This window comes from Pempheris klunzingeri, chromosome 8, assembly GCF_042242105.1.
Source record: "Pempheris klunzingeri isolate RE-2024b chromosome 8, fPemKlu1.hap1, whole genome shotgun sequence".
Taxonomy (NCBI): Eukaryota; Metazoa; Chordata; class Actinopteri; order Acropomatiformes; family Pempheridae; genus Pempheris; species Pempheris klunzingeri.
This window is the reverse complement of record NC_092019.1, coordinates 27,392,867-27,407,226: the sequence shown is the minus strand read 5'-3', so window position 1 is coordinate 27,407,226 and position 14,360 is coordinate 27,392,867. Positions and strand designations below refer to the sequence as shown.

Genomic DNA, 14,360 nt, shown 5'->3' with positions numbered 1-14,360 from the left:
GAGGTCAGCCACTATCGCTGTCTGTGACCCCGACGGTCGCTACAATACGTTCAGCTTTAAAAAGTCAGTGAGCGGGGTCTAAAAGCCTGTCAACTGTTTGGGAAAAACAACAGGCCTCAATGAGTGCTCCAAGTTCAGATAATGAGCAAACTCTTACATTTACAGTACAAATACAAATCGTTCTGGGAAACAAAATTTACTGTTAACATTAGGGAGTCAAGAAAGTCGTCTAGATACGAATCTAATTTTGACAGATTGTTCATCAGAATTGGTTTTGATGAAAATGATATTACTCACAAATATACTAGTCATTGGACACATCAGATATGATATTAAATAAAATTCTGTGCTACTTTTAAATCATTGTCCATAATTATGTTACATATTGTTTGTCAGTATTCTTAAAATGGTGTTTAAGTGCAACATGTTTCTAGGAACAATTATGACAGTGTTGGATTGAAACATTATCTACTAATGAGTCTGAGAAATGGATACATTTGCCAGAACAGTAAATGTTGAAGAATTCATCTCCGCCACATGAGCGAAGATGTGTGTCACAGTAGGCTACATGCTGACACACATTCACAGGACAACAGGGACAGCATTCAGTCCAAAAGGCAGGGTCTATTATACGTGGTGAGCTATAGATGCAATCCTGTCATGGTGAGAGCATATCAATGGATACAGAAAATCGTAAATTCAGTTAAGACAAATCCAAATACTTCTGCACATTGATGCAATAGTCCTGCTCAATTTTTATATCATCAGTATAAAGTTGCAAAAAATGCAAATACTCAGTGTACAAGTCGCTCCGTATTATACAGAAATACACCTCAGTAAATGTAATTACTTACTTTTCAGTAGTGAATATTCCTGAGCTATCGCCACTACGGGGCACTAATTACCCGTCATACCCTTTGGAGAAGGGGGCGTTGCCGGTCTGAAGCAGCACCCCGGTCAGCTAAACACCAGCTCAGTGTGTCAGCGGGGAGACACCGTTGCACCTCGGCCCTGCTGGGGATAAGTTAGATGTCGAAAATCCCGTGTTTTAATGGAAATTAATCCAAGCGGAGGACCTAAGCAAGGCCCGTGAATCTAACGTCTGGTGACTAGCTGAGACAGATGTGTCCCCCCGTCTTCGGTCCTTCTGAACTGGTATTAACGTCTGCCTTTGTTCAGCGGTGACATCTGTCCTTCACCGCCAACATGGATTCTTCAGAGAAAGAACACAGGTCGGACAGCGAGACGGAATATGGAGAGGAGGACGTGGACCCTAGAATTCAGGTAAGACATCCATGGGATGGATCAGTGGGCTTTAGGGCTGCGGGTTCACTGTGGTCCGTTTGCATCAGCCGCAGCTGACGGCTCACAGAGGAAAAGTCATGCAGACTCTGCAGCTTCTGCAGGACAGGAATGGGTCTCGTTTTAACGAGAAGAAACATGTCACTTCACCTGTTAAGTCTACACATCTCTAAAACCAGATATGTGTAAACTTAACAGGTAGAGTGACATGTTTTGCTTGCTGTTATGATGTGAAGACGTTGAATGCATTCGGATGCAAATGTCTCAGAAATCCAGTGGCTGCTGATGTCGTTCAAAAATAGGGCAAATTATGAGCTCAGAGCTCCAGTTTGGTCATTGATAGAGAAACATCCAACAATTTTAAATAAATGTACGTTTTTTTTTTTAACATTGACACATTTTTTAAGATTAGTGAAGAGTTTATGATTATGGGTCAATTAATTAATTTTTTGAGTTCATATGGTTTTACTAGGTTTGAAATTAGCTCACAGATTACTTGCATACATTCTTTTTGTAGAATATTCTCTAAACTTTCTGGTTTGCGTGGTGGTGTAATCTTAAAAGCTTGGTACCAAATAATTCAACTAAAAAATAAAATCCTTAAAACCTTAAACCAGTTTAGCATAATCTTACATTACTAGTAAATACAAGTAATGGACCACCATTGATCTGAATATTGTAATTAAACTGGGGAATTGCGTCCTTTAGTCTAAGTATCAAGGCAACGTAACCACCAGACATTTTGTTAGTAATGTGCAAGAAAACCATGTGTAACAGTGTATATAGCAAATAATCCCCCTTGCTGTAATTTGATTTTCATTGAATTCGTTGTTGTTATTTTTTATATTACATTGCTTATTTTATGAGTATATGTGCACTATGAACTACTTGGATGTTGATTAGAGTGTGTAGACATTATGTTTTCAGCAGTTTAAATATGTTCATGGAAAGTTTGAGAAACTCCGCTAGCTAGCGAGTGTTAGCATAAATGAATGTGCTGCTCCTTTTATAGTGTGCTGTGCACGAGACGCCAGCATCTGCTGACCAGTTTTTGCATTTACAGGTACATGTGTTTTATTACATTGTTTTAATATTGTATTATAAAAATGCTGTCGGTTCCTGAGAGGCATGCATAAGATGGACAATAAACGGCACAGAAAATACATTTCTGCTTTCCAACTTCATTAAAAAGATACACAACGCAGAGTCGAGGGGTTTTGAACTAGCCAGTGACAGAGTGTGACTGAGCATGGTTACACATGTGACAAGAAATTATATCATATACTGTGTGGCTGTGTGTCAATATACACTACTCACAAAAAGTTAGGGATATTTGACTTTCAGGTGAAACTTATGGAAAATGTAAAAAGTTAATGCTACAGTGATATTATATCATGAAAGTAGGGTATTTAAGTAGAACCATGCAATGGTAATTTCTTCATCTTAAACAATTTATTGAAAGAAAAGCCAACAGTGGTGGGTATACCACAACAAAAAATTTCAATGTCTCAATAAATTGGGATGTGGCCAAAGGATGTCCACTCCTCTCCTTTCAGTGACTCTTCCAGTTTCTCTGTATCTCTGCTGCAACCTGCTGATGACACTCTGTGACCCTCTAAGCTCAGTGAACACTTCCGTCTGAGGACTTCCTGTTTGAAGCCTCGCAATGGGGAGGTGCTGCTGATCAGTTGTTAGGTGTCGTCTTGGTCTCATGATGTCAAAATGTGAACAGCATGATGAGGAGGACTGTTTAAATATCAAGTCTAATTGAACCAGGAAATGTATTGGTCGATTCATGGATCAAACCTGTTGTGAATTTTGCTGTTAATCACCTTGTTAGAGAACAGCAACTGGGGGGTGCTGTTGGGGCAGCATGAGCAATCCTTAAGAGCGTTGACTGAGAGTAATGTAGCCATGCTCAATCAGATTGGAGTGCTTACCAGTCAAGTAATGGCACTTTCCACTCAGATAGCACAGCTTACTCCAGGTCAGTCCACAGAGGCTTCTCAGTCAGCACAGTTGTCATCAGGCCCCCCTGTAGCACCAGACCCAGGTCTTAATTTGGTTCAGTCACCCTGTGAGCCTTTTGTTCCGGTGCCTGAGAGCTACGCGGGAGATTTGGGTACGTGCAAGGCTTTTCTGGTACTTTTATGGTACTGAGACTCGGCAGCTAAGTTTGTAAATTGTTTTGTTAGCTGTCTGCCTTTTGTTTTGTTTGTTTTGCACTTCTGCGCTCTGCCATTGTTTCTTAATTGTTCCCTTTTGTTTGTGAGGAGTGGCAGCCTCAGCGTTTAGTTTTTTCCTATTCTATTGTAAATAAACTGGTGTGTAATCTAAGTTTGGTTTTCCCCAGTGTCCACATTTTTTGGGTTCTCAGTCCAGCCGTAACAGTACAAACTGACCACTATGGACCCAGTGGACACAGATGCTAATTGGGAAGCCACTCCTGACCCTTCGGTGCTCCGGGCTGTAGCCAGCCAGGGGGTGCTGTTGGGGCAGCATGAGCAATCCTTAAGAGCGTTGACTGAGAGTAATGTAGCCACGCTCAATCAGATTGGGGCGCTTACCAGTCAAGTAATGGCACTTTCCACTCAGATAGCACAGCTTACTCCACGTCAGTCCACAGAGGCTTCTCAGTCTGCACAGTTGTCATCAGGCCCCCCTGTAGCACCAGACCCAGGTCTTAATTTGGTTCAGTCACCCCGTGAGCCTTTTGTTCCGGTGCCTGAGAGCTACGCGGGAGATTTGGGTACGTGCAGGGCTTTTCTGGTACTTTTATGGTACTGAGACTCTGCAGCTAAGTTTGTAAATTGTTTTTTTAGCTGTCTGCCTTTTGTTTTGCACTTCTGCGCTCTGCCATTGTTTCTTAATTGTTCCCTTTTGTTTGTGAGGAGTGGCAGCCTCAGCGTTTAGTTTTTTCCTATTCTATTGTAAATAAACTGGTGTGTAATCTAAGTTTGGTTTTCCCCTGTGTCCACATTTTTTGGGTTCTCAGTCCAGCCGTAACACCAGCCCAATCCTTGGAACCTCATCCAATAGAAAACTTGTGGGGTGACCTCAAAATGCTGTTTCTGAGGCAAAAATACAGAGGAATTGTGGAATGTAGTCCAGTTGTCCTGGGCTGGAATACCTTTTCACAGGTGCCAGAAGTTGGTTGACTCCATGCAACACAGATGTGAAGCAGTTCTCAGAAACAGTGGTTATACAACTAAATAGTAGTTCAGTGATTCACAGGAAATCTAAATCTTCAAGCATTTTTCAGTTTATACAGTAAATATTTGAGTTTGTAAAGAAAAATGCACACTGCTATTTTTTTGAACAGCCTAATATTCCTTTTTCTTCACTTTCTGTAAAGTAACAAACAAATTTGATACATTTTTCTTCATGTTTTGATTTGGTATAGAATGTGCAGTGTTCCCAATGCATTTGCGTGTATGGAAATAAAAGCTATTATAAGGGTTTTGAGCTTTACTCACTTTTTTAAACACACTGGTATTATTTTGAACACAACTCTAATGAACCAGAGAGCACACATGAAACTGAACATTGACAGTAAAGACTTGAAGATCGAAAATTTGAGAAATAATTTAAAAACTAATGATTATTCTAATTTCCATCACTTTAATCTGCTGAATATTTTTTTGATTAATGTAGTTGGTATTTTCAGTGTTTTTGCATCAAAAATTACTTGACTAAGGCATTGTCTGAATAGTTGCAGATTCATTTTCTGTCATGTCCTAATGGACCACTCGTTTGAGCTTTAAAAACTACAGATATCCAGTGGGGATCTTTGGGGAAACACACGATTAACTGTTTGAGTTACAATATGCCAGAAAATCTTGACAAAAATGCTCAAATTCCTTAAGCTAAACATACCATATTTATGTCCAAAACCTCAACACATTCAGTTTCTTATCACCTAAAACAAGAAGCAGCAATCAGTAATTCATTGATTGCTTCAGTTTTAAAAAACAGAGTTTGCTGTAAGTAAGAGGTTTTTCTCACACAACTATACTACAGGTGATGTTTGGAATGTGTGCCACTGAAGAAAATGTTGGATCAGTACAAACTTAACAAAATAACTAAATTGCTGACTGGTCAGAGTTTATTTAATATTTCATTTTATTTGATATTCAGTATGATAATTTCACAACTTTGGTTCTTTCATTCTCAAAAAAACATAGATTGTCACTTTTACTTAGACACTCACAAATTTGCCCTCTCCCTCACTTCCAATTACAGTATTCTAATGTATTCCTGTCTTCTCCCTGTCTTTCTGTTGCTTCACCCCTCTGTTGTTCCTTTTCTTCCAGGGGGAGCTGGAGAAACTCAACCAGTCCACCAATGACATCAACAGATGTGAGACGGAGCTGGAGGTTGGTCACTGTACTCTGAATGTGTATGTAGGTTATCTGTGTGCTAGAGCAGTATTTGTTTGACTGATAGAGCATGTAATCACATTCACATAACCCGTCAGTAAATGAGACTTCACATCCTCATTCACAGCCTGTGAAATCAGGCAGGGACAGCTGACAGAACCCCATGTTGGCGGGGATCATCAGGCCTCCTGGTTGTGGTCTGTGGCATTCCTCCAGTAGTAAACTGCCTTCATTGCAGGATAGCTCCCTGGAGCCGAGTAGGTACTAGTGGAAACGTGCCATATGATGAGTTCTTTTGTTTTAGTGGTGTTCAGTGAGAGGTTGTTTGCTGAACACTACGCTGCCAGTCTGTCTACCCTCATCTCATCCTGAGATGAGCCTGACCATGGTTGTGTCGTCGGCGAACTTGATGATAGAGTTAGAGGGATGGGTTGGTGTACAGTTGTGTGTACAAGAGTGGGCTTAGTACACAACCTTGTGGGGATGGTGGAGGAGAGGTGGGGGCCAAGTCTGACAGTCTGTGGGCGGTTTGTCAGGAAGTCTTTAATCTAGGAGCAGATGGGGGTGGAGAGGCCTAAGTGAGAACGTTCCTCAACTAGGAGGTCCACTTCCTCTTGCCACTAGGTGGCGCTATGACTCACAGTTTTCAATAGGGACCAACATCAACGTCTTGAGGCTTTCCTGACCAAATTTGAAGTGGATCTGATCAACTGGCTGGTCTTGAGCCATCATAGCGTAAAACACAGCGTTTCCTGCCACCACCAGTTGGCGCTGTGACTGTGAATGAATATTGACATGTAGACGTGTTCAGGGCGGGATTCTGATCAAGCATGTCAAGTTTGGTGCTGATTGGATCACGTAGAGTCAAGTTATTAACAACTTCCTGTTTGACTGCGAGATACTGTACTTTGACAGCTCGCCACACCCAAACCGTTAAAGTTGTACAAAGACTTTTAATAACTTTTCATCGTTAATATTTTTTCTACCAGCTGACCAAGTTTGAAGTCGATCGCTTCAACCCCCTCAGACTAGTTAGTTAATTTACGACCCCTATATATCGCCAAGCTTGAGGTGGATCGGATCAACCCCCTCGGAGTAGTTTGTTCATTTACGTCCCATGTAAATCGCTGAAATTGTGACACTTTATTCAAAACGGCTGACTTCCTGTTGGGTTTAGGTCATCGCTCCAAGAGACATTTTTGTATGTCTTGAGGAGATACATGAACCCACCAAATTTCGTACACGTACATAAAACGCAGTTCCGGGGCTCGAGTTTTGAGGGTGCTATAGAGTCATTTTGCCACACCCATTTGCGAGACCCATAAAATATGTAATTGTTTGCCACGACTGATGCGTGTGCAAAGTTTCGTGAGTTTTCATGCATGTTCAGGCCCCCAAATTTGCATGTCTTTTGGAAGGAGAAAAATAATTAAAGCTGCAAGCAGCATTGAAGGGCCCTCGCAAATGTGCACGCGTCGGGGCGTGTGCAGCCGCGGATGTGGCTGCGCGGTTCGGCCGAGGCTGCGTGAATTTGCGTGACGTCTTCACGGAAGCCAGGCGTACGTCACGCCAATCGCTCCAAAGTTTCATATAAATCTGACCATCTTTGTCACGAGAGACTGAGATCCTGTCGTCTGCGGCTGTTGCCGTGACCGCGAGGCAATGAGGGCACGTAGATGTCCGTTAATCCTAAACTCTTATCCAGCATTTGATGTGTGGAAGAATTAGTAAGTCAGTAAGAATGTACACAAAACACGTAGAATTCAAAGAACCTGTGTATTCATGAGATCAGACACTATAAGATGTTCCCTTATTAGTGTTGCAGTAGAGTAACACACACTGAAAACACATTTTTAACTCCTTCCAAAGAGGTTTACATCCATTAGAAAGCCAGTATGTGGTGGCAGATGAAATAAGTGCAGAATAAATGTTGCTATTTCTAGTGATTTCTGAGCTAAAATAGTTTTTTACCATGCATGCAGTTACACTGAAAGAAGACAGATTATCAAAGAAGCATCTTAGAGGATTTAAAAGGTTAAAATGACCACATTTCAGGTCAGTGTAGCTTGCCTGCTTGGAGCATCTTTTTAGACACAATTTAAAGAATTCATAATAATTCTTCTGTTGGTTTTAGGACATGGACCCATGATTTTTTGTAGGTCTTGGCATTGGCCATATACACAGTGAATTTGAAACATCTAGGTGAAACACTGTGCGGGGGCTGCTTCGTTAAAGTTTTGAAAAAATATTGTAGGTGGCGCCGTTGAGACGTTTTAGCAAATCCAAACCTATAAACCAGATCAAATTACTCATTTTAGGCCTCTTGATGTGTGTGGCAAGTTTCGTGAGGTTTGAACCATGCCTGGCCGTTTTACAGCAATCTCCAGTTTTATGGTGAAGGAGGCGTGGCCACAGGGACAGCGTTTCACGAAAGCTCACGAGCTTCACAGCATAGCATCAACAAAGTCTTGGGAATGTTTTCACTACATTTGAGATGGTTTGGTGAAGTTTAAACTGTACTTGGACATTGTCCATCAACTTTTTGCTCTGAAAACGAAACGCCACGCCACGGCCACGCCCTTAAGATTCTACACAGTGTTTTGATAACTTTTCATCGTTAATATTATGGTAACACACACACCAAGTTTGAGGGAGATCTGATAAACCCCCTTGGAGTATTTAGACCATTTACGAACCCTATTTATGGCCAAAAATCCATTCAAATTTTCACTTTATTAAAAATAATAAATTTCCTGTTGGGTTTACAACGTGGCTCCAAGAGACTTTTTTGTAGGTCTTCTAATTCTCTATATACTCACCAAAGCACATATCTGTAGGTCAAACGTAGCGCGGGGGCTGCTTTGTTGAAATGTTGCAGGGGGCGCCGTTGAGCCGTTTTGCCACACCCAAACTCATAAACCAGATCAGATTATTCATTTTTGGCCTCTTCATGCGTGTGCCAAGTTTGGTGAAGTTTGAATCACGTTTGACCAGTTTTACAATAAACGTAAGTTTCATGGCGAAGGAGGCGTGGCTACAGGGACAGCGTTTCACGAAAGCTCACGTCCTTCGTAACGTAGCATCATCAAAGTCTTGGGAAGGTTTTGACCCAATTTGAGGTGTCTGTGGTTAACCTGCTGGGAGATAATCATTCGAGAGTAAAACGTTACACTTCCTCCCGCCAATAGGTGGCGCTATGACTATCGTTCAAAATTGTCCTGCACAGCTGTTCAGACCCGGACTGCCATTAAACACAGGAAATTTGGTAAAGATAGGAGCTTGTGTGACCGAGTTATGGGTGATCGAAATTTCATGGCGAAGGGTCGCACTTTGCCGCCACGCCAGATCCCCTCCACGTTGATGAAAAGTCACAGATTTTTCTCCACAGCTTCATCTAAGACGTTAGGACTAAACATGAAAAGTGTGAAACACACTGGATAATCTACACTGACAGCTTGCCACGGGCAAACCGTTAAAGTTTTGTAGAAATCTTTAATATCTTGTCTACCAGCTGACCAAGTTTGAAGTCGATCGCTTCAACCCCCTCGGAGTAGTTCGCTCATTTACGACCCCAGTAAATTGCTGAAATTTTGACACTTAATTCAAAATGGCCGACTTCCTGTTGGGTTTAGGTCAACGCTCCAAGAGGCTTTTTGTAGGTCTCATCGTCCTGCATATATGTACCGAATTTGGTACATGTAGGTGAAACGTTCGTTAAAGTTTTGTAGGGGGCGCCGTAGAGCCATTTTGCCCCACCCAAACACATGAACTAAATCAGATGACTTATTTTGGGCCTCCTGACATGTATGCCAAATTTGGTGAGTGTGCATGCATATTTAACCTTCAAAACAAACTTCGCTTTTCATGGCGAAGGAGGCGTTGCCATGGTGACAGCGTTTGACGAAACCTCAAGAGCTTCATAACTTCGCATCTTCCACGTCTTGAGAATGTCTGGCCCAAATTTGAGGTGTCTGTGGTTGACCTGCTGAGAGAGAGACGTCCGAGAAAGAAGACATGCACTTCCTCCTGCCACTAGGTGGCGCTATGACTATGGTTCAATATGGGCATGTACATGTCTTCAGAGCCGGACAGTCATCAAACTGTATAAATTTGGTGAAGATAGGACCTTGTACAGTGGAGTTACATCACTTTTAATTCTGATGGCGAAGGAAAATTTTCGATCGAAGGTCACTGCGTCACCACGGCTACAGCTTTTGACGGAGACTCACAGTGTTCGCTCCGGACCAACATCAACATCTTGAGGCTTCCCTGACCAAATTTGAAGTGTTTGACTGTTTGAGATACTGTACTTTGACAGCTCGCCACGCCCAAACAGTTAAAGTCATGTCAAAATTGTTGATATTGTTTCTACCAGCTGACCAAGTTTGAAGTCGATTGCTTCAACCCCCTCAGACTAGTTCGTTCATTTATAACCCCTATTTATCGCCAAATTTTGACACGCAATTCAAAATATCCGACTTCCTGTGTTTGGTTTAGGTCAACGCTCCTCCACCGAAAACTCACCCAGCTCACTGTGCCCACCTCCACCTGTCAGTGGATCACCAGCTTTTTGACTGACAGGAGGCAGCAGGTGAGGCTGGGGAGCACCACTTCCAGCACCCGGACCATCAGCACTGGCACCCCCCAGGGCTGCGTCCTCTCCCCACTGCTCTTCTCCCTCTACACCAACGACTGCACCTCAGGGAACTCTTCTGTGAAACTCCTGAAGTATGCTGACGACACCACGGTAATCGGTCTGATCCAGGATGGTGACGAGTCAGCATACAGACAGGAGGTGGAACAGCTGGTCCACTGGTGCAGTCAGAACCACCTGGAGCTGAACCCGCTCAAGACTGTGGAGATGACAGTGGACTTCAGGAGAAATGCCCCGACACCATCCTCAACAGCACAGTGTCTACTACAGACTCCTTCAAGTTTCTGGGATCCACAATTTCCCGGGACCTGAAGTGGACTCAGCACATAGACTCTGTCCGGAAAAAGGCCCAGCAGAGGTTGTACTTCCTGCGTCAGCTCAGGAAGTTTAACCTGCCACAGGAGGTGCTGATCACCTTCTACTCCGCCATCATCCAGTCTGTTCTCTGCACCTCCATCACTGTCTGGTTTGGATCGGCCACCAAGCAGGACAGGTACAGACTGCAAAGGACAATCAGGTCTGCAGAGAGAATAATTGGGGCCGATCTGCCCTCCATCCAGGACTTGTACCTGTCCAGGGTCAGGAGGAGGGCAGGTAACATCTCTGCAGACCCCTCACACCACGCACATAAGCTCTTCAAACTCCTCCCGTCTGGTAGGCGCTACAGATCACTGTACACCAAAACCACCAGACACAGAGACAGTTTCTTCCCCCAGGCCGTCACTCTGATGAACTCGCACTAGCCTCAGAGTCTCAGGTTCCACTGTGCAATAGTTCCACCCCCCTGCACATTTGCAACATTTTGCACTACTTTTTTGCACTGCAATTTCTTCACTACACCTGCCTCTATTGTACATACCGTTGTTGTTAAAGAGTTATATATTGTTTATACTGTCCTGTATTCTTTTCCTACTGTTGTAGTATTTCTACTTTACTTCCTCACTGTACAGAGAGTCAAGCTTCACCGAGTCAAATTCCTTGTTTGCCTATTCAAACTTGGCCAATAAAGTTGATTTGATTGATACATTAAAGCTTTCTTTCAACACAATGAAATGCTATTAGGATTTTTCACTAATTAGCTTCAGCAGAGGTCTAAAGTTACCTAATTCAGGTTAAACTTTTATTAGGTGTGTTTAGTACAGAGTAAATGGGAATGGGTATTCACTTTTGGATTTAGGCTGAAAAAAGGAGTTTTTAAGATAGTTGATCTGCATGATTAGTGGTTGACTAAATTCAGTTACTGAAGCTTCTCTCACCCCCACTCTCTCTGTCTCTGTCAGGATGCGAGGCAGAAGTTACGCTCAATTCTGGTTGAGGCCACGGTGAAGCTGGATGGATTGGTGAAGAAGATTGGTAAGGCTGTGGAGGAATCTAAGCCATACTGGGAGGCCCGCAGATTGGCCAGACAGGTCAGTCAACAGTCAGTGCGAGTGAGTGTTGAGGCAAGGGTGGTAGAAATATTATATACTGAAATACATACACAAGACAGAATGTTTTTGTTTCTTCCAGAAGACTTTTTGTTCAAATTGTTCTTTGAAGCAAATAAGCAAATTATTTTTGGATTTGGTCACATTTGTTCTTAAACTATTATCATATTACTGCTATTTCACTGAAGCTTGTAATAATGGATATTTAAATGCAAATTCACAAAATTTATCTATAATCAACACAAAGGAAGTATATACTTGCTAATACTAAAATTTAACAGCATCTTTTTCACTTTGAACATAGATTCTCTCCTGTGAAGTCCAGATTTCAAATACAACCATCAACTGACTAACTGTCGGCTTGAAATGCACAGAAATAATAAAAAACAAAACCCAGGTATACATGTGAAATAATGCACACACAAACATACGTACACACACAGAAACAAATGGGGACGCACAGCATACCCAGGTAACATAAGAAAGAACTAAAGGCATGGTTATGATCATAACAGGTTTCATTTGTTTCAGCAAAACAGCTGGAAAAAATTATCAGATGCCACTGCTTTATCAGGATATACAGTACCTTGATGTGATAGCAACAGCAGCAGCATAATGTTTGAAAGATCTGTTTTTGTCGGGCCTATAACTGGAACACATACAACCTGTGGCAGAAACACACTCTTATGCATTGGAAAATGATGTGTTAGATTTGAGTTTTGAGCAATGCATGTTGTAATGATAGCTGCCACGACACAGGAAATAAACAAAATGCAGCTGTGTCAATTACATACAAACATACATTTTCCCATTAATTACAAAACATATTATTCATGACAGCACTAGTATTAGTACATACACTCATATAGATGTCAGGTTTAGGTAAGTTTTGTATGGCTCCACTTCATATACTTTTTAAATTGCAAGTCAATTGCAGGTCTGAATGCTGGCAATTCAACATGGCAAGATGTCATTTGATCTTTTTCCCTTTCAAGCTGTGTTTTTTACATAGCTAAGGCAGAGTCCTTTCACAGGAGAATTATTTATTTTGAGCATTCAGCTATGCATGGGCTGGTTGTCATAATTGCTGGTGTTTTAATTGTGTGGGAATTTTACCAAGTCATGTCAAGTGTGTAGGGCAAGTTTTCCTAGTTTGTGATTTAAGTGTGAGTGGAGTCCAAGTCTCAAGTCTGTAAATAATCATTCAAAGGGGGACACCAGGTGGTTGGGTAGAAGATTGGATACATGGGTAGGATTTATAAAGCAGCAAGAAAGGGAAATTTAACAGTGAGCGGTCATCGTGTTATACTTCTTATATGAATTATCAACCTTTCAGATGATGAAAGGTTGATAATTCACAGATGACCATGTTTTTTTTCGTATTTTCCCTGTATCTTATGTGCTTTAACATCAGTTACATCAGTTAGGGTAAGGGTTGGGGTCAAGTATTTACTTGTGATGGTTAAGTTTGGGGTAAGGGGCTGTGGAATGTATCATGTTAATGAGGGTCCTCATAAAGACTGAAGTACGTGTGTGTTGTGTAAATAAAAGGGGAAGCAGCCACCTGCATGTCTTGATAAGAGCTCACACAGTTGTTAGAGCTCAGTCAGGAGGCATTGGCATCAGTTGAGACTGTAAAAGGCTCATAAGATGGCATTCAGGTTTTCATGAGGAGATAAATGTTTGTTCTGAATATGTGGTGAACATTTCCTCAGTGTGCTGAAATATAGTCAATGGAGAAAAGAGGCACTGAAAGTTGGACGTTTTCAGCTATATCCTTTTTTAACCCATTTTAAACCAACTCTTCAGACACCAGTGCTATTATTTATTACGACCAGAAGCACACACAGAGAGATGGACTCAAAAGCTCGACACAAGCAAAACAGATTGTAAATGGTGTTTTACAAAAAGGCACCAAAAACAGACACTATCAAAAAATACTTACTAACAGATACCAACCTGACCAGACTCAAAACACTCACAACAAGATATTCACTAACACTGCCAGGAAAGCTTGAAGTGTATTGGCACAGGACAGGGAAATATGCAGACAATAGACTGCAGACAGGCCATAAGACTTTTAAACTGCCCATAATCAACACAAACAATTTTGCACCTCTATTTATCTATTAAGCTGTACATTTTATTCTATTTTCTTTAGTTGTTGTATATACCTTATATATATATATTTACTTACTTGCTGGTGTGTTTTTATTTGATACTGTTAGCAGTGTTACTGGGAACCAGAGACACAAGAATTTCATTGCCAGTGATTGCTTCATGTAACTGCTGAGTATGTGACAATAAAGTCTTTGATTTGACAATATATACAGTACACCAGGGAAGGAGGCACAGGTGGAAACAAACAGGGTGGGGCAGACAGTCTCAGGAGAGGGAAACGCATTAGGGCAGGAAGTCAAATGACCTGAAATGAGAGGGAAAAGTTGAATGCTACAATAAAACAGGAAATAGAAAAACACATGACCTAAACTTAAACTTAAGACATGATACTATTACTAACATCTAAAACCATGTATATTAGCATCTGGCTTTGCCATGGGGGTTTGAACCACAAACCTTGTTAGCATTAGTTATTTT

At 41.7% G+C, this 14,360-nt stretch overlaps 1 protein-coding gene across 1 annotated transcript in view; it reads left to right on the top strand.

The window, feature by feature from the left end:
* Positions 1-1,206: 1,206 nt before the first annotated feature.
* sh3bp5b (SH3-domain binding protein 5b (BTK-associated)) overlaps positions 1,207-14,360 on the top strand; it is a 54,168-nt gene continuing 41,014 nt past the window's right edge. The window contains exons 1-3 of the mRNA XM_070836016.1: positions 1,207-1,284; positions 5,616-5,678; positions 11,616-11,744. Coding sequence (XP_070692117.1) covers positions 1,207-1,284; positions 5,616-5,678; positions 11,616-11,744 — 270 coding nt within the window. The remainder of the gene's footprint in view (positions 1,285-5,615; positions 5,679-11,615; positions 11,745-14,360) is intronic.